Here is a 23,001-nt window from a genome sequence, read left to right on the forward strand (position 1 = left end):
TATCACTGTCTGAATACATCTGTGTGGCTATGTTGTATATATAGTGTACTATGTAAATGCACACATGCTCTTTTTATTTAGCAGAAGCAGGAATTGTAGAGGCTACCTGACTTTCCTTGTGTATTTGTGTCATAAGTTTGAGAGCCATAGGGGGGAAAAATTCCTTTTATAAAAGATTCTATTAATATGCAGTTATCTTTAGTGTAGTGAGTTCAGTTGAACTGCCTCCCCCTTGCTCGCGAAAAACAACACCTTCGTAGCGTGTTCCTGTCTGAAATAATTCCTCTGCTTATTATATTTCTCTCTTCTGCAGTGCTGTCCATGATTTTGATGGTGATAATCAGGTACATTTCAAGAGTACTGGTTTGGATCTTAACAATTCTTGTCGTTTTGGGATCACTTGGTAAGTCTTGTTCATTTCCTTGTTTCTGAGAGCCAAGTTCTGATCTCTCTCTCACCCCTCCCCCAATCGCAAGGTTCGTCAGCATCCTACTCAGAGCCACTTCTTCTTTCCTGCTTTACATTGACCTGTCTCCGGGTTCCATGGGGAAACTGCTATTTTTCTGGCTGAGGAGGACTGGATTAGATTGAGTCATTGCTGCTCCTTACCCAGCCAGACAATTGCTGCACCTCCTGCTAAGTGAATGAGTACGCACACCGCCATGACAACCTGGAGAATGACACCAGGAATCTCTCTAGAATCCTTACACTGCAGTGTAGATCCCTGTGGGGCAGAGCAGCGAGATCCTTAGGGGTGCCTGAGTTCTGCTCAATACATTTAAGCAGAGGGGAACATGGGTGGTTTTCCATCACTTTTCCTCCTCATTGCATACCTCCTCCAATCCTGGGGACTACTGCGGGAGCAGGGGGCTAGTTAGGCCCCCAGAGCAAGTAACAGTAGCCTGAAGCTGTGGGATGAATTAGACACGCTGGCTTTAAGATTCCAGAGAATCCTCTACGTAATGTGAATTCCCAGCTGTCCCATTCCGGCTGCTTTCTGGCAGCTTTGATCTACCCCATTAACTTTAAATTTTGTGGAACTGAAGTTTTGTATTGTTGATCTTTAATAATGCCGGCAAAATAATGGGTATGTGGGGGAAGTTAAATTCGGTGATAGCCGTGATTTAAGGTTAGAGTTAGAAAAATTTCAGTGGGCCAAGATCACTTAGCTTTTCTGAACTGCCCCACTGACATCTTATTACATGCTGAAAAACCGCACCAAGTGTGAAGACCTTAAAAGTTGTGTGTTGTGAGACACACTGCTTTGTTTACATCAGTTCATGTTTTTGAAAGTCCCATATGGTCGGCGGCAAATCTGGAATGTCCTGAGTCCCACACCTATCTTTTGAAATGAGTAGAATCAATCAGCTAAGATTTTGGCACGTCAGATAGGCACACTGCAGCTGAGTCTCAAACCTTGAGGTAAGGAGAGGAGAATTGGAGAGCGAAATATCAAAAGAAAAAGGTTCATTCATTGGAGGTATGGAATCCCAGATCAAAGGGACGGTTCTGTCTTGGAAAAATGGCTAGAGCCGGAGAGTGAAATCCTGACCGTATTAAAATCAATGGGAGTTTTGCCGCTCCCATTGACTTCGGTAGGGCTGGGATTTCCCCCAGGGAGTTTAATGGGAGACACTTTCCTCTCTTCTCTTTAGCCTTTTATTTTTATTTTTCATTTTCCCATCTCAAGTGAGGTGAGCTGACTCTTCCCTATCACTCCTGCACTTCCAGTGCCTGCATCAGCTCTTCTGGAGGCAGGAACACCTATCTGTGATTTATTTGAGGTGCTGTTTCTGGTATCATGGATTTTCTCCCCTTTCCTTTCTCTCTCGCTGTCTCTTGGTTGTTTCCTTTCCTCTTTCGTGGTGGCACTTCTCTCTGAAGTGTTTACCCTTTCACTTATTCACCTTTCTTCCCTCTTCTTGTTTCTCTACATCCTCTCTGGGGCTCCCTCACTCAGTTCTTCCATTTTAATTTCCCATACACCTCCCACCACATCATCATCTGTTCCCTACCCCCTTCCAGTCCTCTAATGCCTGTCATACGGGAGCAGTATCTGTCCTTACTATGCCTCCCCTGACTAGTGGCTTCACCCTGTTCTCTCTAAACCACATGAAATGAGGAGTACTGATCCAAGGGACTGCATGATTTTCAGATGCTCCTAGCAGGGTAGGAGCAGTGCAGGGAGAGCACCTGCTTGAGCCAGAGCACTCCCCCTTTAAAATCCTTCCTTTCAGAATAGCATCAGCCCACTTGGCTATTTTCTATCCGTTTAGACTGTGCTGTGTTTGGCTGATTCCATTCTTTGTGTCTGTTCTGTAGAGGGAAATATAGTATTTGTCCTGTCTTTAATTCAAAACATAGGAGGCACAGGAGTATTGTGGTGGCTGTATGCTAAGCAAACAAAGTTTGTCAGTGAAACGCTTACTGCTGATCAGCTTCAAGTAGCCAAAGACAATCTTCAGGCCCTCCTGGTCTATGCCATTTCAGCGACTGTCTTCACGGTAAGTGCTTTGTCACTGACAAAATTGTATTCCCTTTTTCTATCATTCTTCCCATGTTCTTTGGCTTGTCAATGCAGGTTTTGTAATATGTGCATGAAAAATTGAAAGTGCTTCAGAAACAATATCCCTCTCTGTTTGTTGCTGCACTTTCTACTATTAGGCACTGTTCTGGTAGACACACACTCTCCCCTGACATCAGAAGAATAGATTGTAGGGCCTGAACCCACAGCTGGTCTGGGCCACGCTCAGAAGTCACCTGGGACTTCCATGCACAGAGCAGCTTCAAGATTGGACCCTTAATCTGTATGTTCACTTGCACTTGGGTCCTGTTTGTCAGATAAATCAAACATGCAACGCTGAGATGCTACCTCATAATTTCATTTTAGTTAATAATACTTGATACAGGCATGCACTGTAATTAAACCTTTTTATAAACTTATCTGACAAGTTCTCCAGGTTCTGTTTCAAAATATAGGGCAAATTCTGCCCTCGGCTACACCTGTGCAATCCCATTGCTTTTACTTGGTTGCACAATGCAATTGAGTGATAGAATTTGGTCTATATTCTTGTCAGTCTGAGTGTCAGTTCAAAAAAGTATTTAAAAGGTAGCAGGAGTCACTAAAAGTAGTTTGCATTGATAAATCAATCTCGAAATATTTGATGTAGGATTGAGTCGTGTAAACTTGCAGGGCTTACACAAACTGTTGGAAGTGTGATTGGTTTGCTCTACTTGAAGATCCTGTGTTGTTTACTGCACCTGATGGTCTGCTTTTCGTCACCTAAAATGTCAGTTGGAAACTTCTCTCCTCAGGTTATCTTGTTCTTGATAATGTTAATTATGCGCAAGCGAGTAGCTCTCACCATTGCCTTGTTCCACGTGGCTGGCAAAGTTTTCATTCACCTGCCACTGCTAGTCTTCCAGCCCTTTTGGACTTTCTTTGCCCTCATCCTGTTTTGGAGCTACTGGATCATGGTCCTGCTTTTCCTTGGCACGACAGGTATGTGGGCACATTGCTTCTTTTGAGTAAACACTAGTACTTCCTTGTACAGACTTTAGATGTAGTTAAAATTTGAAAATAAGAATTGCTGTGCTCTGATATATCCCTTTGACTTTGAATGAGCACAGAGAGTACTTTAATACTGTGTTCTTGTGCACATCTGTATTCATCATCAGGTGTGAAGTTACCCATTGTTTGGTGCCCTGGAAGTGGCTTTCTACCATTATTTTGCCCCTGTTTGATGTGAGGAAGAGCAGCCGCAGGGCTGCTGTAACGTATGCAAGCACTATGTCTCCAAAGGACTGTCATGCTAGCTGGGACCTGTTTGAACACAGTGTGTTCTGGCTATGGCCTATTCCATATATAGCGGGGGGCCTAGGAAAGGAAGGTGGAGAGTTTATGATACCAGCTTTATGCCACTCTCAGATTTCCCCATGCCAGAGGAATACTTAGCTATCCTGTTAGGGTAGCTTTCAGACTGGATAGTGTCTCATTTTTGGCTCTCACTGATTTGCAGAGTTACAGAAATTAAATGCAAAAAAAGCCTGTCAATACATCAGTAAAGACATACATTTTTTAAAAAGTCAGGAAATGTACAACTTCAAAGGAACCCATCAATCTGGTTTTATCTTCCAAAATTAAACTCAGCACATCTTTTGAAATAATGTCCTGCAATTTAAACCATTATTTAAAATATTCAGAAGTGTTATTTCTGTTCCTTTCTGTGTTGAGAGGGTATTTTGGCTGGATCTGAGAGAAACATCACCAGCCATGCTCAGGTCTGTCCCTGGTCCTTCTTCCCCTTCTCTGTGCACACAACCAGCCGCCTGCTGCTTGCAATCTATTCATTTTCAGCTCTGCTGCAGCTGTTACTAGTAAACAGTCCCCAGCAGGGCCTGGTGCAACATCAGCAACCTGATAAAGTGCTGTCAAATACACAAACTAAACAAACAGAATAATAGAGGAAAAGTATTCTGCCGTCTTTCTGTTATGGTGATCTTATGGGTTACTTGTAACAATCGCATGCAGATCAATGTAATTTTCAAGTTAATGGTATCCTCCTGCAGAAATATTAATATAGCCACTTGCCATAATATTCAACATATATGCAATCTCTTTAACAAAAATAAAAGGACTAGAAAATACTAGACATGCAATGTGAATATGCTAATATTATTGTAGGGGCCATAACTCTGCATTTCTTGACTTTTTTAATATATCTCCTATGACAGTAACATTACATTAACAGTTTTTTGCATTTAATTTTCCTCCTTTTCAGTGTAGAGCAAAGGATTAAAAAACGCAGTGACGCTCCTCTAAGGACTTAAGGCAGCACAAGCAATTTAGCCACTACTTAAATTGATAAATGCACATTTCTAAAAGGACGCGTGCATGCACAGAGTGTCGCTCAAAACGCAAATGCACAGTAGCCAATTTTCTGTTGTTTGTGACACTCTTAGGGCTGGTCTACATTAGACAGTTAGATCCACCCAGCTACCTTGCTTGGGGTGTGAAAAATCCACATGCCTGAGTGACATAATTAAGCCAACCTAAGTCCTTGTGTAGACAGTGCTTCCATCGACTTACCCCCTGCCTCTCAGGGAGGTGAATTGACTACAGAAATCGCTGTAGGAAGTATCTACATTGAAGTGCTACAGCTGTGCCGCTGTAGCATTTTAAGTGTAGACATAGCCTTAGGAGGGGACATGCTCCGCAGTAATGAGGACTTTACACACCCAGTTTCAAGATAAAGGCCTAGAGGTTCACCTGAGCCCCATAGACATTGCTGGGGCTCAGCAGAGGTACAAGGGTTTGCCTGAATAGAGGAGTTTGTAGGATTGGGGCCTAAAAGTTGCACTGATTTTAGTTAGTTCTGTACAAAACAGTGGCAATAACTTTTCAAAATGGGAAATGTGTATTTCTCAGAAAGTTATAAGCATCTGGGGGAAGGGGGTTTAATGGAACTTGACATTTGAAACGGTATGTTCACTACTTCACAAATGCTCTAATACAATATAGTAATTTTAACACTTTTTAGATCATACAACTATTTCAGCCTAACTGTGGAAAAATATTTGGGATTTTGGAGCCCTGTTTTTAACAAGGGACAGAGCTAATGGAATTTGGTTTTGGTTTTGTTTGTTTTACTGCTATAAGTTTAATTTGAATTATGAGATGTGATGTTTGTTATCTGGGGAACAATGAGTCACAATATTTTTCTTGTGCCTGAAAATGGTTGAGGTCCCAATTCTGCATTTTGAGCTGTGCGGGTAGACCCCTGCACCCGCATGGACCCAATTGCATCAGCAGGGCCAAAGTTTGGGCTTTAATAATAAAAAGCTTTGCTCAGTTTTAATTGTTGGTAACCTCAGCCCTGGTCCTGCATGTACCTAATTTTATTCACTGTGAGTTGTCCCATTGATGTCAATGGGACAAAGTGTCAGAACATATTAAAGTTAAGCAAATATTGACGTCTTTGCAGAAACAAGGCCATACATACTATATATCAGTATTTCCCAAACTACTAAAAGCCAAAATGTATAACATTTTTCTAAAAATGAGTCAGAAGAAACTTGTTTTTCCAAATAGTAATTCACTAGAACAAAATTATTTTGGTAGTGGTGTTTGACTTCCAAGATTCATACAAATCTGAAACCATTCACATAAGAGATCTAGTGCAAACCTAAGTGAAAACGCTAATGGCTTTCAATTTGGATCTGTTTTATGCACCTGTTATCTCCATTCTCTGTGTTTTCCTGAACCTCTTCTGCTGTTCACATCATTTTGATGGGTGAGATGGACCTCCACAGTGAGTGCTAATGCTTTTTGAAATAGAGCATCCATTGCCTGAGGAAATCCTGACAGTGTCAGTGAGCTTATGTGAAAGTGCTCCTTGGATCAGACCAGTCTATTGGGTTTTAAAATATGTATAAAATTCTTTGGGAAAAATCTTCTCTTCTCAAACGCTGCTAATATTCTAGCAAATAGATTCTGTTATTCAAATATAGACAAAACACACTTAGAAACACTTGCACCATCAAGCAATAGAGGTCACCATTAATGTTGTTTGATCCAAACTAAAAAATATAAATTATGATCTTTAAATAAATTTCTGCAATTTTTGCAAACTATGGATATGAAGGGAGGGTGGCAGAAAATTCAGAATGACTTAGGTATCCTTCCATTACATTTTGGAATAAGAAATCATTCTGCTTCATTTTTTTTTTTTCCAAATTGCCACATTAAAAAAAAAATTGTTAGCTAAGTTGGATGTTGCGTGTGCTCTGGAGAATTTTAAAATCCTTTCTCTGCATAATTTTTAACAGTAATTAATATTTTTGCAGGCTGACACAGCAGTATTATCTCCATTATCAACTGTCCAACTACACTGATGTTAACGCTTTGTTAGGAGACAGAGCTGTCCCTCTTTAAATGATTGAGAGTTATTAGCTGAATTACAAACGATTCCTTCTTTCTAAGTTGATATTGGCTATCTGCCTTCCTTCTCTGATTTGTTCCTAGGTAGCCCTGTCCTAAACGAACAAGGGTTTGTGGAATTCCGGGTTTTGGGCCCTCTACGATACATGTGGTGGTACCATATGGTAGGGCTGATCTGGATCAGTGAATTTATTCTAGCATGTCAACAGATGACTGTAGCCGGGGCTGTTGTGACGTACTATTTCACAAGGTGAGAACTTTTCAGACAGCTTTTTCTTAAGAGACCTAGTAACTGAATCATCAAAAATAACTGGGGCCAGAGCTTGTGGTGAAATGAGCAGATGTGTTCTGCCTGGAAGCTGAAAAGCAAAAGCAAACTTCTAAAATCAATAGTGTGTTTAGCTGGTTATGTGCAATTTGAAGATGTTAAGCACCAGAGTCTGGGTTGCCCCTAAGTCCCATATACACAATGAAGACCTAGATGATTCATTTTTTAAAAAAAGTAAAAAGCACTTTGACATTTATCTCTTTTCAGTAATAAAGCTGATAAGCTCCATTTAAATTAAAAGATGATTAGCGCTAATTGACTGGGATTACTTAACTGAAAAATACAGTCCTTTAATTCTTTTCACCCACTCGTTTGTCTGTTTCCTAAGATTACATAAAGTCCCATTAGAAGCCATCATTTTCATATGAATTCAGATTATATACTAATGTTCAAGTGAAGCAAAATATATGTATTAAATCTCCATGTACCATCACTGTGCGTGAGTCCTAATTTGCAAATCATGCTATATTCATATCAGCTAATGCACATGTATCTCAAGTACAAGGGAGGGATGCATCACATATCCTTAGGATAACTCCTAATTGATAGTATTGCAGTGTTAAAAAATAATGAGAATTAAAAATAAATAAATCTGAGCTTTTAAAAAAAATGTTAAGTCTCTAAGTGCATGGAGATCATGTTTTTAAGCTTTTTTTCTACCACAATAAGGACTAGAAACTTTTATTTTTTTTAAATGCAAGCTGAGGTTCTCAATCACAGAGCTAGGAGATAAGGCTTTAAGAAAAACACTATCACGAGTCTTGCAATAATTTTTTGAGAATGAGCAACACTGAAGTGATATCGAGTGTTTTTGCTAACATACAACTGTTGGCAACATTTTTGATTAAGGAAAGAAATGATGCTATTGAACTTATTCGCCTCTTCTTTTTTTTAAAGTATATCTTTCTAACGTGAAATTTCTCAAAATGTAACTAACTGATATTTTATAGTTCACTATATATTTGTTTAAAAAAAGAAATCTCTGTGCTCAACAGTCTGATAATTTAAGTTACACTTCCTATTCTAAATGGTCTCAAAGTAGTTTGCAAACAGTAGAAATACAGCACCTCTGGAAAAATGCAGCTACTTCTGAAGCAGAGGGCATCAGCCGTGATGCACAGCAAGAGTGGTTGGAGTAAGGGAGGAAAATATCAACCCATGACAAAGCCCTTGTGCCTTATTAAAATTGCCATAGGGTCGTCAGTGTCCATGCAGAGCAGAGCAAGACCTTGGTTTAAATGTTCTCTCATATGAAAGATACCTTACAGTAATTTATTTTCATTGATATCCCTGCTGTGCTGTTTTTACAAATGTACAGTTTTCAAAAATTGTACATAACTAGGAAATACACAGTAGGTAGGAATAGTCTTGCCGCAGCATGTTGCTGGGCTAGATGATTTAAGAGATCTTTTGCATCTCCAACATCTGTGAGTTTATTAACTGCATTTTACCTGAAGGTAAATGAATTTGCTCTTACCTGCTCCCTATCCATCATCCCTTAATGGGAACTTTGAGTTATTAAATATCCATTTCCCTCTACTACACCTCTACCCCGTTATAACGTGACCCGATATAACACCAATTCGGATATAACGCGGTAAAGCAGCACTCCGGGGGGGGCGCGCTCAGGCGGATCAAAGCAAGTTCGATATAACGCAGTTTCACCTATAACACGGTAAGATTTTTTGGTTCCCATGACAGCGCTATATCGGGGTAGAGGTGTACTTTGCTTTCTTGCATATTAAAGTGTGGTTCTAGTCTGAAAAGTGAGTGTGAAAATGGTATACTGGGGTTCCACGTTGTTAATGATTTCTAGATCAATGTACATAATTTCCATATAGGAAGATTTTTGTTTAACTGCTAGCCCTGATTCTCACCTAGGGCTCTGAAAGCCAAGATGGGCTCTTTGCATTTCATGCAATGCTACCAGTCATAAGTAAGCTTGGCAGAATTCGTTTTTTTTTTATTATTATTTTGATGGATAATATCAATGTTCATTTCAAGCATTTCATTCCATCTTTATTTATTTAAATTTTCACAGTTGAGGGGAATGAAGGGGAAAAGTCAGACTTATTTAACGACAGTAGACAATGAAAATCAGAAAGTTAAAGTTTTTATAAACACGAGTTGTCAACATCCTCTTGTCAAAATATACAAAGCAAACATCCTTAAATCAAACTCAAGCAGCATTTTTCTTACTCTGCTATTATGTGTGTATGTGTGTGCTTGTGGTGAAATTGACATTTATCAATATCTACTGGTAAAAATGTAATGCTTCCAAGCCTAGCCATAAGGTTCTTCTGGCCAGATTAGGCCCTCAGTTACACTTGTACAAGCCAATTGCCGCCTTCCATTTGCACAGGTATAACTGGTTGGAACTGGGTAAACTGTTTTTTGCAAGAAGAAATAGAATCTAGCTCACTGAAAACTGACTTCAGAATGCTAATAGGAGCCAAAAGTTGTAAAAACATTTTTTCCTCACTGAAGTCAGCATGAATCAGTACATGCAGGGAGCAGGTCTGTGGAATTAGAAGGTGCCACTTTTTTATATTTTTCAAGTGAAACCGCCCTTAAGAATAGGTTTCCCTAAATTCAGGGGAGGTATTTTATTATTGGAACACTGACAGTTCAATAACATTAATCCTATGATACTTTTATCACTGAGTTTATTTTTTTAATACTTATCGAGCGCTCTTTCACTAAATGCTGAATGAAGCCTCCGTAGAGAGGGAAATAGTGATGGTTTGCTTTAGAGAAATACGAATGATAAGAATACATTTCTTAATAGCTGTATCAGAAGACTGTGCATTCAGCTCTTATAAATAAATCCCTATTTCCCCTTATAAATACATCCTTATAAATACTTTGTTACAGCACTGTATTTTGTTTTAATACTTAATACTTGTTTCCCTGGCTGTGTGGATATGTATATTCAGAAATACAAGTGGTCTGAAAACAGCTTTTGTGTAATGAACGTATATATGCTTTTTCCAATATATAAAATAGGGAAAATCCTAAAATAAATTTGGGGGAGAGGAGGGAAAGACTTAAAAATGTTTGAATTAGACATTCATAGAAGTGTAGAGCTTAAAAAATTGATTGGTTAGGTGTAACTATAGTGCAGGCAAGTGTCCCCTCACAGACTCATCCTTTTCCTGCTATTACATTAGAGCTAATACTGTTATGGACTCTGCTTCTCAATGAATCAGCAATGTCCACTGAAGACTAGAATGAGACCACCAAATTGCTTTTCACCTGTGAACGCAGTCAGAATTTGTCTGTAGCTGGTTTTTCTCACCTAAAGTCCATATTGATGATACTGCTTTATTTTATGTCTCTGATGATTTTCCACAGGGAGAAAAGGAATCTGCCATTTACTCCTATTCTGGCATCAGTAAATCGTCTTGTCTGTTACCACCTAGGAACAGTGGCAAAAGGTTCTTTCATTATCACATTAGTGAAGATTCCACGAATGATCCTTATGTATATTCATTCCCAACTCAAAGGAAAAGTAAGGGAAACCTACTTCTTATTAAAATACTGGGTTCCAAATGCTTGAAATTTGATCCTAAATTTTGACCAAAAAGTAAGAGTGTGAGTGTGAGTGTGAGTGTGTGTGTGTGTGTGTGTGTGTGTGTGTGTGTGTGTTCATGAAACTTAAGGGCTGATTTCAGAATATTCAGCCCTTAAAGTATAGCCCATGCATTTGAATGTAATGGTCGTCCATGTTCTTTGTCCTTTGGGTTTTTTTTAATGTACCTGTTTTTTTCCCCCCCTGTTGCCATGCTAGGAAAATGCCTGTGCTCGATGTATGCTGAAAGCTTGCATCTGCTGCCTTTGGTGTCTAGAAAAGTGCCTGACTTACTTAAATCAGGTAAGATTTTATATATTTTGACTTTTTATATAAAGGCTGACAACTTATGTGATTGAGGAAGGCTAGTCTGAAACCAGAAGATGGGGTAATTTTTTCCTTAAGTTGACACATGTTAAATTGTACTTTGGAACTTGATTGAACCTATGTACTTCAGTCATGTCCCCATTACTGAAATTAAAGTACATTGTGATCTCACTGAGGCTCATTACATTCGTCCTCATTTACAGCGCCTGTGTGAAAAATTGTCCCAATTCCTCTTTCTGGAAAAGACATTTTGTCCTTTAAAAATGACTAATTGTGTCTAAGCAATATAGCATTAGATTTTAATGGTTGAATACAACCCTCCCAGCACCCACTTTCCTCAGGTACATTTAAGTTTGAAAGTGTATATATGGTAACAGAGTGTGGAGCTTTTCTCCTTTTTAATATTTAAGCATCACATATTTGAGAAAATGTATTTAGAATCATAGACTTTAAGGTCAGAAGGGACCATTATGATCATCTAGTCTGACCTCCTGCACAACGCAGGCCACAGAATCTCACCCACCCACTCCTGTAATAAACCCCTAACCTGTGTCTGAGCTATTGAAGTCCTCAAATCATGGTTTAAAGACTTCAAGGTACAGAGAATCCTCCAGCAAGTGCCCCATGGCCCAGAGGATTCTCTGTACCTTGAAGTCTTTATTTCTTTTAAGTCACTCTCTTCTTTTAAGGCTATGTCTACACAGCAGATGGGAGGTGCGTTCCCATCTCAGGTAGATGTATACACACTAGTTCTGCTTGACTAGTGTGCTAAAAATAGCAGGGTAGTTACGGCAGGTTGGGCTAGTGCCAGAGTCTAACCATGTCTGAGATCCTAAGTATGTACTCGGGTGGCTAGCCCAAGGTGCCACCTCGGCTGCCACGCTGCTATTTTTAGCATGCTAGCTTGAGCAGAGCTGTCACGGGTACATGGACCTGAGCTGAGAAATATACCTCCCAGCTTCTGTGTAACATTCTCTAAAGAAGGGAAATGACTGTGAATTGTGATGGGTTGTTTAGTCATATCTGTTTCCTTGTGGGAGAGCTGTGCTGTAATCTATTAATATAGATCTCTCTTTTACTATTGTTCAATTTGTTTCTCAAATTTGAGACAAACATTTTGTGTAATGGAGCTCCTCCATCTTTGATTTCATAAACCTACACAATTGAGCTCGCTCACAAAGATATCTGGGTTCACACTCTCCCATTGGGTCAGATTAAAGCCACACAGAACTTGTACTCCTTGTAGAACCACAAGATATGTTTTTGGAAGCTGCCTTATTTGATGCTTGGTTTTCAGAGGGGTGATGAAACTAACAGACAAAACCTTACAGCATACCATAAAGTTCTAGCCTGGGCGTAGTCCTGGCCTGCCGTCAGCAGGCCTTGTTTTTGAATGGTCTTGATGAAGATCATTAGTAAAGTGTGTAATTATTGGAAATTGTCTTTGTTACCCTTGACTTACGTATTCAGTGATGCTGGACAGAACTAGAAATGCTTTCTTTTTCAACATCTAGAAAGCAACTTCTCTGAAACAGGTGACCCTCAAACTATTGTATGTCCTGAGAGAGAGAGATTTTTGTCCAGCTGCTTATCGTGGTAGTAATGCCGTTGCTCACCTCCTACTCCTGCAGAGAGATTCCAAATTCTTTTTCCATTAGCATTTTGGTGTGAAACTGACATATATGTGGCAAGAATAAGCAAGGCAGGTGGAAAAATGGTTATTCCCTCCGATATTGTTCTCTGTCTATTGATTCAACCACTCCGCTGGGGGGACTTGGTTTAGCAGCTTCAAGGTGAGCAGTGACTGTCTCAAGATCCAGCACAAACCCTTGCCTTTTTGGTATATGAAATCAGCAGTGAGCATGGACGGGATTTTTCATTACACAGTTCCTTTCCTCCCTAATTCTGGGATGGGGCTGATTGTCTTGAAAGTGAGTGTCATGTTACTGAGTCCTCATTATTTCTTGATTAGATTTGTACCTTTAAAGATCTCTTATTAAATAAAGTGTCTCATGACATTGTGCTTTCTGTTGTGGAAGGGGATGGGAGGAGAAAGTCTTGTTGCCGTAACAGATGATTTCTTGGTAGGTAGGTAGATATTGGGAACATGAGCTGTGGGGAACGTTGAAGGAAAGGGGACAGAGTGTCTGTGACTAATTCTTCATTTTGCTTCCCCCCAGAATGCATATACAGCCACAGCTATCAACAGCACCAACTTCTGCACCTCAGCAAAGGATGCCTTTGTCATTCTAGTGGAGAATGCTCTGCGAGTGGCTGCTATAAACACAGTGGGAGACTTCATGTTGTTCCTGGGAAAGGTATGCCGAAGGGGTGTACTGTTACAGACCTGAAACAAGTCTGCTTGCTCTCAGAAACCTTCCCTGTTGCTTGAGCTCCAGCTACAATGTGCCTCTGAGCGCTTGTTTTCCCACTGCCTACTGCTGTGACCCATCCCATCCTGCTGCTTCTGCTCAGGAACATGGTTTAGAAGGAATTGAGCAGGAAAGGGGAGTGTAAAAGAACCTCTGGATGGTGGTGAGTGAGACAGGTCAGAAAGTGCACGTTGCCGGGGTTCAGCTGAAACTTCCAATTTCTTGTCATCAAAAATGTTCTGGCTTTTGGTTCCTTTGGCAACTGAAAAGCTGAAAAAAGTCTGGCCAGGAGTTTTTGGTTTTCCAATGAAAAATCTAAAATGTAAGGAAAGCAGACACTTCCCCTAACAACTTGTTTAATCAAACCCTCAATTTTCCTTCAGAAAGAAGTTCATATATTTTCGACCACCCCTCGTAGTAGGGGTGGAATGGGAGGCAGCGGGACCTTGTATTGGCAGCTGTGAGTTGCCCAAGTGGGAGTAAAGAGGAAAAAGTTGGGACCAAGTATATTCCAGGGTAGAAAGATTACTAAGCACTGTTGTTGCAGCTCAGTTTTCTATTTCTTTAGGAAAAACCAGAACCCAGTAAGTTACTGTTACACCTGGGCTGACTTTTTGTGTTCTTATTTACTAACCTACTAAATGCTAGTCCCACTGCATCAGCTGTAGCCCCACAAGTACCCGTCAGCTTTGGGGCCCTTCATGGAATGAACTGTCTATCCTCCGTGCACGTCTCTCCGTGTAATAAATCAGATTACAGTGGGCTGAACTCTAAGTGTGGTTTTCTAATCCAGTAAATAAACTAATCAATACAGAGTGATGGGAATGAGCACATAATGAAGATACAGGTGCCTTGGGGGTATTGAAGTGAACACTGCAGTTCTCTGGAGTAGTCTAACATTCTAGGAAATGTCTCCATGAAAAAATGGCCTTCACATCATTGGATGAACAGAACGGTGTCAGTAATGCTTAAATAAGCGGTGCAAACTACCAAACAACAGTGTTAGCTCTATGCTGCTGCCTGGCCAACCCAGCTCTTCTTTCAGCCTAATTCAATATCTGAATAATACAGTGGAAACTGACCTATTTTGCAGTGTTTGATTTTTAAATGCAGAGGCATGGTGTATTGTTCATAAAAACTACATTGACACCTAGTATGACGTTTCTTAGAGCCACTCATGCTAATTTTTGGGAAACTACCTGAAAGATATGTAGAAATGCCTTGCGCCGTTAAAATCAGAGTTAGAAATAATGCTTAGTTTACAGTGGGGCCCTAGTACACAAGGTCATTCTTAGCAGCCTTCCTGTTGCAAATAGGAGGGACTGGAACAAGCTGAAGGGATATTTTGACTAAGTGTGTGTCTGCAAGCAAAATTATTATAAAGCATATTAATTGGTGGATCTGGTTATATTAATTTTTATATTGTGTACAAAGTACAGACCTAGAACTGATTCCTGACCCGAGGAGTATATAATTTGAATAAACCGACAACACAACAGAGTAAGGTTCTGTCTTTTTTTTTTTTTTTCCCTGGAGCAATGGGTGAGTGGCAGGTTTGTATTTATTTATGTGATTAGCTTTGGGGCTTTGAAGAGATGGTATTCTTCTCTGTGCAGGCCCAGCATTGAAAACAGCTCTGGCTGGATCCAGCAGTATGTGGGGTTTTAGAAGCATTTAGTGTCTTGTGGTGGAATCAGTGACATAGTAGCATCCAGTTCTCCTATACCTGTGAGACTAAAGTGTGTGCGCATATACATGAAAAATAATCCAACGGGTTCTGCAATCCTTCTTGTCTTTCTGTTTTCTTTGCTTCAGGTACTGATCGTTTGCAGCACAGGCTTGGCGGGGGTTATGTTGCTGAACTACCAGAGGGATTACACAGTGTGGGTGCTGCCTCTCATCATCGTCTGCCTCTTTGCTTTCCTGGTTGCTCACTGCTTCCTGTCAATTTATGAAATGGTCGTGGATGTCCTCTTCTTATGTTTTGCCATTGATACAAAATACAACGATGGAAGCCCTGGTAGAGAATTCTACATGGATAAAATTCTCATGGTAAGTTAGTTTTCCTCCCCTCTCCCTTGAGTCAAAGGAACTCTACTGTTGATAGAGAATTTAGTGCACGCTTCTGATGCCATTCAGCAGAAAAATCCCAGGGTCAGCCTTTTTTAAAGACCTTTCTCTTGGGTCCAGAAGAAAGTATGACTAACGTCAGTAGTGCCCAGGTTGGGGTTTCTTACCCAGACCGGCAGACCAGCCTTTGCTCAGACAGCGTCTCTCCTAGTCCTCAAATAGCAGCACTTACAGTCCCTCCCTGAGTACGGGTCTGAGCCCGAGTTGCTATTAGCATCTCATTTGACAGGGACAAAGTAGGCCATGTTACGGTTACACTATGTCTACACTGGAGACCTACAGGGGCACAGCTGTACCCGTGCAGCTGCCCCACTATCAGAACGGCTACACCACAGACCTATGCCAACAGGAGAGAGCTTTCCCGTCGACAGAATTAAACCACCCCCAATGAGTGGCGGGAGAAGCTGTGCACCCGACCACTTAGGCCGGTGAAACATATGTCGCTGAGGTGTGTGGGTTTTTTCACACCCCAGAGTGACATACGTTTTGCTGACATAAGTGGTAGTGTAGACGTGGTCTTAGTTTCTTAATTTAGATGTTCCCCCTCATCCCCCCCATGTACATCTGATGTACTAGAAATGGGGAAGTAAAAATCCTCTTAAAGCCAACATTAGACTGAATTCAGTGCTAAGAGAGAATTTCCTTGCTCCTGTTTCTCTACCTGCTCTGCATAGCAGCCATGAAGTCCATTCCTCACTTCACATGAAATGTATTCTCATGCATAAACCAGAGACAGACTCAAATCCAATTATTCTTAACATTCTGATTTCTGAATACTTGTTGGGAAGTGTGTCAGGATTTTAACCCTAAACCTCTGTTGTGTAGTGCTTTAGGTTGTATAGTACGTAATACTAGCTGATCCCATTGATATCAAATGTAGAATAATAATTGAAAATACCTTACACTCACGTAGCACAGGTAATTTAGTAAGATCACGATATATAATCTAGCACAAGAAATTTAGAAAGATCACACTGTGTGCGCGTGCGTGTGTGCAGAGAATCAATGTTCAGATTGGCCACAGAATTGTAAACAAAGGGATGCGGTAGATATCAAAGTACATGGCATGGAACTTCCTACCTGATGCCTTCACCTTTACAATAGAAAGATGTATTGAAATACTACAGAACTATAGCATATCTGCTGATATCTTTAATAGCAGGGTCTAATGCCTGGCTGCTTCCATTTGATGTTATAACAAATGGGAAAGGCAGTGTCCATGGCGGGGGGGAAATCTCACAAGACGAGACCCTGGATGTGGAAAAGTTTTGAGAAGTTGGGTTCTGAGGGATTAAGGAAAACTAGAAGGCATTGCTAGAAGTAAAAACAAAATCCCTGTATATTTTTTTCTATTACAACGGCTTGATAGAGCTGTAACACTACATACTGTTTTCACTGGACAGACTGTAGTGGCTGGGGTCTGTATTTATTTTGTGCCAGTCATCAGAATGTGGATGCCAGGGATGGGTGGGGGGGATGGTTAATACTGTCTGTAAGGATCTTTTGAGTGCCAAAGGGGTAAGAGACGGAGGGAGGCGGTATCTCTTGTTTTTGTGTTCACTTCTTGGGGCAGAACAGATTACTTTTTGTGACATTGTCAGGGAATTTTATATGTGAGCCATAGGCTTGCACATTCCCTGGATGCTTCAGTATACAACCAGTGGAAGAAAGATTAAGCCACTTGACTTATTTTGCAGGAATTTGTGGAGAACAGTAGAAAATCAATGAAAGAAGCTGGCAGGGGAGGTGGAGCTGAAGGCAGAGAGCTAAAACCAATGGTAGGTGCAGATGAGGAGGTGGCCATCCTCCAAGAATTTCACTTTTACTTCCTCTCCCTCTCTGTCTTTACTGACTGCACTTCTTCAGGGGAAGTTTTTGTTCTTTGTATCACTCAAGATGTTCTGCTTTTTCTGTTTGTGAGCTTGCCTATCACCTGGATGGCAGAGTTTTTGTCACAGCTGAGACCATCTCCTGTAAAAGTAAGCTGAAAGGAACTGTATCTTGTGACATAGAACTACAGTGGAAGAGTCAGTTGAATTAGGATCAGGATTGCAGCAGTGCCCACAACATACTAGGTGGTACATACAGAAGATCTGTGGGGCAGGGAGTGTAATTAATTACTATCATAGCCCAACTTACTCCTCTTTCCATTGGTGAACTAAATTCTTAATTTTGCATTCAGCATAAAAGCCTGAAGGACACTTGTGAGCTGTATCCTAAAACAATGGGGCCATGCACTTCAGGGTCATACCAAATTATGTTAAACTGTGGCGAGGGATTGGATACAGTGATTCCTTTCAACCTGCTTAAAATAACATTTCTCCCAGTTGTTTGTTTTTTATTGCTAACTATTTATGTTGCTGTCTCTTGCGCTCTCTATTTCCATCTCACATTGTCAGATACAGGGACAATGCATCACTTATGCTTCTGAAGTCTTAACCACCACCTGTTTTCACTTACGCTGTGCCTGTTTGAAAGGCATTGCATGTTTAAGTATCCTGTAATAAGGAACATCTGTAACTAATACAGATAATGGAGTTATCCATCTTGCAAGGTGAGCTTGGGACTCGGAGAACTGGGAGCCAGGCTTTCTGTGTATAAAAGATGGGCAGGTATGACTGAACTAGGTAGAGATGAGTCTGTTAATACTGACACTAGAACAGTGCCATAGGGTATAGTGGGGTTTATGTTGATTCTTCCAACAGTAGGTAGTAACGCTCTTAAATCATAAAAAGTAATGAAATCCAAATACATTTCCTTACAGTAGAAAATTCCTTTTTAATATGGCATATATAAAGCCATGCTGTGCCAGCACTTTGATCTAGAAAGATTGAATTCCTGCTCTCTGATTAACCCTGGAGCTGTGAGGAGTGTTATGCTAAGTTATGTATACAATCAGTTCTAGCATATCAACCTAGATTATAAATAGTCTTTCATTATTATTGGGAGGAATAGCTCAGTGGTTTGAGCATTGGCCTGCTAAACCCAGGGTTGTGAGTTCAGTCCTTGCGGGGGCCATTTAGGGATCTGGGGCACACAAAAAAACCAAACTGTCAGGGACAGTATTTGGTCCTATTAGTGAAGGCGGGGGACTGGACTTGATGACCTTTCAAAGTCCCTTCCAGTTCTATGATATATATATCTCCATATATATTAAATTATTATTATTATTATTTTATTATGGGTGCCAAGATCTCGTTACTGTTGTCGTCTCTAGAATTGTGCAGAGTAATTCCCATGCACAACTTCCACAGCGTATAGACACTTAGTCCAGTGACAGTGGTTTGGCTCACTTATTGTGACCTGTGTGGTTTCGTTCCCTTGCACAGCCTTCTGGAAGGCCAACATTTTAGCTATGACTGGCCTTTCTCCACCTTAAAGTATTTGTTAAAGCATAAGTGCTGTTGTATAGCTAAATATAGGATAAGAACGTTTTCATATGTATGATCTACCATTTTCTTCAAGGAGTAATTCCAACTAAGTGAACATTAGAAGCTACTGCTGGGATTTTCAAATCTATCAAAGGGTATTCACAGCTGTGCAAATCCTCTAAGCAGCCTTGAAAGTCCTAACCTAAAGCTTTTTACTCCACTCCCAATTCAGAGTACTGCTTTACATCAAGTAGTGTCCTAAGAACATCCACCTTATAGCTAGTGCACACTGCGAAAGATGCTAAAAGCTGTTGGTCCAGCACTTTGGGGCTTCAGCTCGGTTCCTCAGCCGTATTTGGGTACCTGTGAAGACAGGCTGAGCGTCCACACTGCCACAGCCTTCAGAGGGAGCTAGGCATGCTCAGCACCCTTGGAAGTCAGGCCTCTTGTTTAGGAACCTAACTTTAGGCCACTCAGGTTTTGAAATTTATCTTTTAGTCCCTTACAGAGGATTGCTAGAGAGATGGTGTGAGCCTGGGACAGGAAGGCAGGAACTCCTACATTGTATTTTCAGTTCTGATGCTAACTTGGTTGTCTTCCACAAATCATCGGGCCATATTTTCTGAAGTGGCTTCCAAATTTTGGGTGCCTAATTTCAGCTGCATGGAGTCCAGAAAAGCAGGAATTGAACCCTAATATGAATAACAAGAACATGCAGAGCTCTAGTAGTTAGTGCTGACCTTTCGGAAAGGATCTAAAACCTCGTGCCACAGGGTTGAAGCTCATCTCTAACTATTAGAGAGTAGGATAAAACCTTCATGTGGGGGACGGGCAGATTATCCCACGTCTGCCTACTGTGAAGTTTGTTGCACCTTTCTCTGAAGGCCATTATCAGAGACGGTACTGGACAAGATGGACCATAGTTCTGATCTGATCCAGCATTTCCTCTCTTCCTAAAGTTGCGTACCCAAAAATTAAAGGCCACTTTGGGGAGTTTGGGCCTTCACTGCTTTGCCTCGGTTCCCTCATTTATAAAGTAGAGGGAATCTCTCTCAAAAGTATGGAGGATTAGTTCAGAAAATTAAATGGCTACCTAGAATTACACTTCTTAAAAATCTGAGTGGAAACATTTAGGAGTTGTCATTTCTAAAGAGACTGTCTAGGTTCAAGAACAAGACTTTTCAAACTTTACTATTTGTAGTGATCCTTTTGGATCAATTTCTTCAATTGTCCATTGACATGTGTCTAAGACTGTACTGTATGACTTTGTTTTCTAGGCCTCTGGAGCAAGTTCATCTTGAAACTAGCCAGCCATTATGGAACCCATTGACATTCCAAAACACTATATATAAATAAGCAGCCAAAATCAGAAAAGGAACAGGGATTTAATACTTTTTTTAATGATTATTTTTGTGAAACATGTACTCTTTTCATACGGGTGGCTTTTACAAGCAACTTTATCATTGTTCCTTTTTTTAATCATTGTGGTCATGGAAATGTTAAGATTCTTATCTGATTAAGATACAATCTAGAGGAGGAATCAGTTATTTAAAAAAAAAATTAAATCAAGACTATCAGATTTATCAGGTGTCCCTCAAAATTGAAATGTAACCAAGAATTACCTTTAAATCAGCTCATTTAGGATTTTATATTTAAACTCAGATGCATCAGTGACTTCTGGGGAAATGTTTCAGATTTAAAAAACAATTAAAATTTTAGGGGCTTTTAAAAGGGTTTCAATGAGAGTCATAATTATAACTCATTTGTAGTCAGTCATTTTACCCACCAACCCTATTGGGGCCTAGTGGGGTTGCACATTGTTTTGTTTATAAATTTCAGATATCAAAATAACCAACTCCTCAGGTATTTAGATGTTGTGGGAGCCCCTGTATTTCTATGAAAGAGAAACTAGAAAATGGGAAAGGATGAGTTTTATATGCAACTGTTTTCCGTTTTACTTTATTTTCCCCTTTGAGTTCAGTAGCCTCCTTTGCACTTCATAAGGCTCCTTTGAAGGGTATGGATTCTCCAAACGAGCAGTTGAACAAACTGATCATTAAAACTCAGCCTTAGCCATACTCCTCATGGTTCATTCATGACTAGATATAAGGAGGCTGGACATGGGGAGAGAAACAAGGAGTATTGTAAGTTGTTTTTATTTCACTCCAGAGAGATTTGGGAAGTGTAAATGTAAATGGCCAAGCCTGGGCTGTTTTCTCATTCATGTTCGTACCGTATGTACTGTAACCGGCGGGTAAAACAGGCGAGGGTAGATACACATTTCTTTGGAAATGACACTGCCATGGGATCTAAAGTTATCCACTAACCATAAGAGAACTTGTTCATTTTAATTCTTGAGTGTTTAAAACTTTTCATTCCTGAAGCTTACCAGATATGAATGCTAATACTCCATTGTTCAGCTTCTTGTAATGGTAAATGCTTAGTGTATTTGCTAAAAACTCATGATCTGTTCATGCGATATACTCCTTTTTGTTACAATTTTTTAAGAAAACTATTTTTGTTAATGTAAAGTAAATATTTCAGAGCAGAATTTTTAAACTTATTGCACTAAAGACAAGCTCTGTAAGAATAAATAATGCCTCAATGGTTTGTTCGCTCCATACAAGAAAATCTTTTGAAAGAGAGCAGCCCTTCAGCTAAGCTTTGCAAATGGATTACAGAGGGATGTGTGGAGAAGCATACGATTAATGCCACCAGGGTTTGCTTATGTGCTTCCTTTCAAAGGATCAGACCTTTAAACTGCTGCCGAAGGGAAAAGGCATCCTGTAGTTTTTTAATTAATGAGTGCTCTTAACAGTTCCAGTGGTAGCTAACTACTTCTGTTTTGTTTCTGTAAGTCATTTGATACTTCAGTTTTTTCAGACTTCTTGCAATAAAAATCAGGATGAATAAAAGGATTTACCCTTATCATAACACAGACCAAACAGTATGAATATAAATAAACTGTAGCTGTTTGATTGCAAAAAACTGGCTTAGGCTCTGATCCTGCAAACACTTATGCAACTGTTTAGCGTTATTCAAGGAAGTAGTTCCATTGACGTCAGCAGGACCGCTCATGTAAGTCAAGTTATACACCTGTGTAAGCATTAACTGGATCAGGGCTTTAGTCTGGGATTTTAAATGGAGCAGTGGTTAGGTCTCTCAATGTAAATTACATGCATCTGTCAGGACGTCTCGGAGGTGTTAGGGCAGCCTTCTCTTGTGCCCGGAAGGAGGCTGCGGCATCAACGGCCAGAAGCGCACTGGCTCAGCTGCAGCTCTGGAGTTTGGAGACTCAGAATGCTTGCCAAGATCGGTGGGGTTTGGCAGCGAGTTCAATACTGGCTCAGCAGGAACCTAGGAGCTGGATTCCAAAGCCAAGAAAAGGATTGTCGTGTACCTAGCTACTCCACAGAAACCGCAGCTTACACCCTGCTTCCGAAGACAGCATTTGACGTGCTCTGACGGAAGCCTTGGATTCTGCTCACTTTGATGACCTAACATCATATTCCTGCCATGACAAGTTCCACAACTTTGGGTTCTCTGCTCCCTGGAAGCTGTGGGGGAAGGGGGTGCTTTTCAGTTAACTTACAACTGGAACTGTAATCAGAAACAGAGTTTGTATTTTTGTATAACTTGCCTGTGCACCATTTTTATAACAGGGCCTGTTTTACAAATAAATTGGTTTTCTTATCACAGTGCGTAGAAGTAGTTATGGACAATACTTTTGTATGGGTAGCTGTAATTTTCAAGTTATCTATCATGATAAAGTTCTTAATTCAAGTGTACCATTCCTTAGCGTATGTCCAGCATGCTTAGCTTCTCAGTTACAAAGTAGGGTCATGCCTTACTGAACTATCCCAAATGCCCTGGCTGTTCAAAAGCATTCCTTTCCCAGGCAGGCTTTCTAGTGGCACTTCAGTGTTTTGGATGCTCTTTGAAACTTACTTTTGCAGCAGCCT

The 23,001-nt window shown here is 40.4% G+C and overlaps 1 protein-coding gene across 3 annotated transcripts in view; it reads left to right on the forward strand.

The window, feature by feature from the left end:
* SLC44A1 (solute carrier family 44 member 1) overlaps positions 1-22,740 on the forward strand; it is a 102,653-nt gene extending 79,913 nt beyond the window's left edge. The window contains exons 7-16 of one of the 3 annotated variants that reach the window (XM_005283469.5): positions 314-403; positions 2,365-2,504; positions 3,316-3,502; positions 7,025-7,190; positions 10,623-10,779; positions 11,059-11,142; positions 13,347-13,484; positions 15,354-15,590; positions 17,366-17,446; positions 20,317-22,740. In XM_005283469.5, the coding sequence (XP_005283526.2) occupies positions 314-403; positions 2,365-2,504; positions 3,316-3,502; positions 7,025-7,190; positions 10,623-10,779; positions 11,059-11,142; positions 13,347-13,484; positions 15,354-15,590; positions 17,366-17,446; positions 20,317-20,340 (1,304 nt within the window). In that variant the 3' untranslated portion in view covers positions 20,341-22,740. Of the gene's footprint in view, positions 1-313; positions 404-2,364; positions 2,505-3,315; positions 3,503-7,024; positions 7,191-10,622; positions 10,780-11,058; positions 11,143-13,346; positions 13,485-15,353; positions 15,591-17,365; positions 17,778-20,316 lie in introns of those variants that run through there. The other 2 variants (XM_065549850.1, XM_005283468.5) reach the window with 2 other exon arrangements.
* The last annotated feature ends 261 nt before the right edge of the window (positions 22,741-23,001 follow it).

This window comes from Chrysemys picta, chromosome 6, assembly GCF_011386835.1.
Source record: "Chrysemys picta bellii isolate R12L10 chromosome 6, ASM1138683v2, whole genome shotgun sequence".
Classification (NCBI taxonomy): domain Eukaryota; kingdom Metazoa; phylum Chordata; order Testudines; family Emydidae; genus Chrysemys; species Chrysemys picta.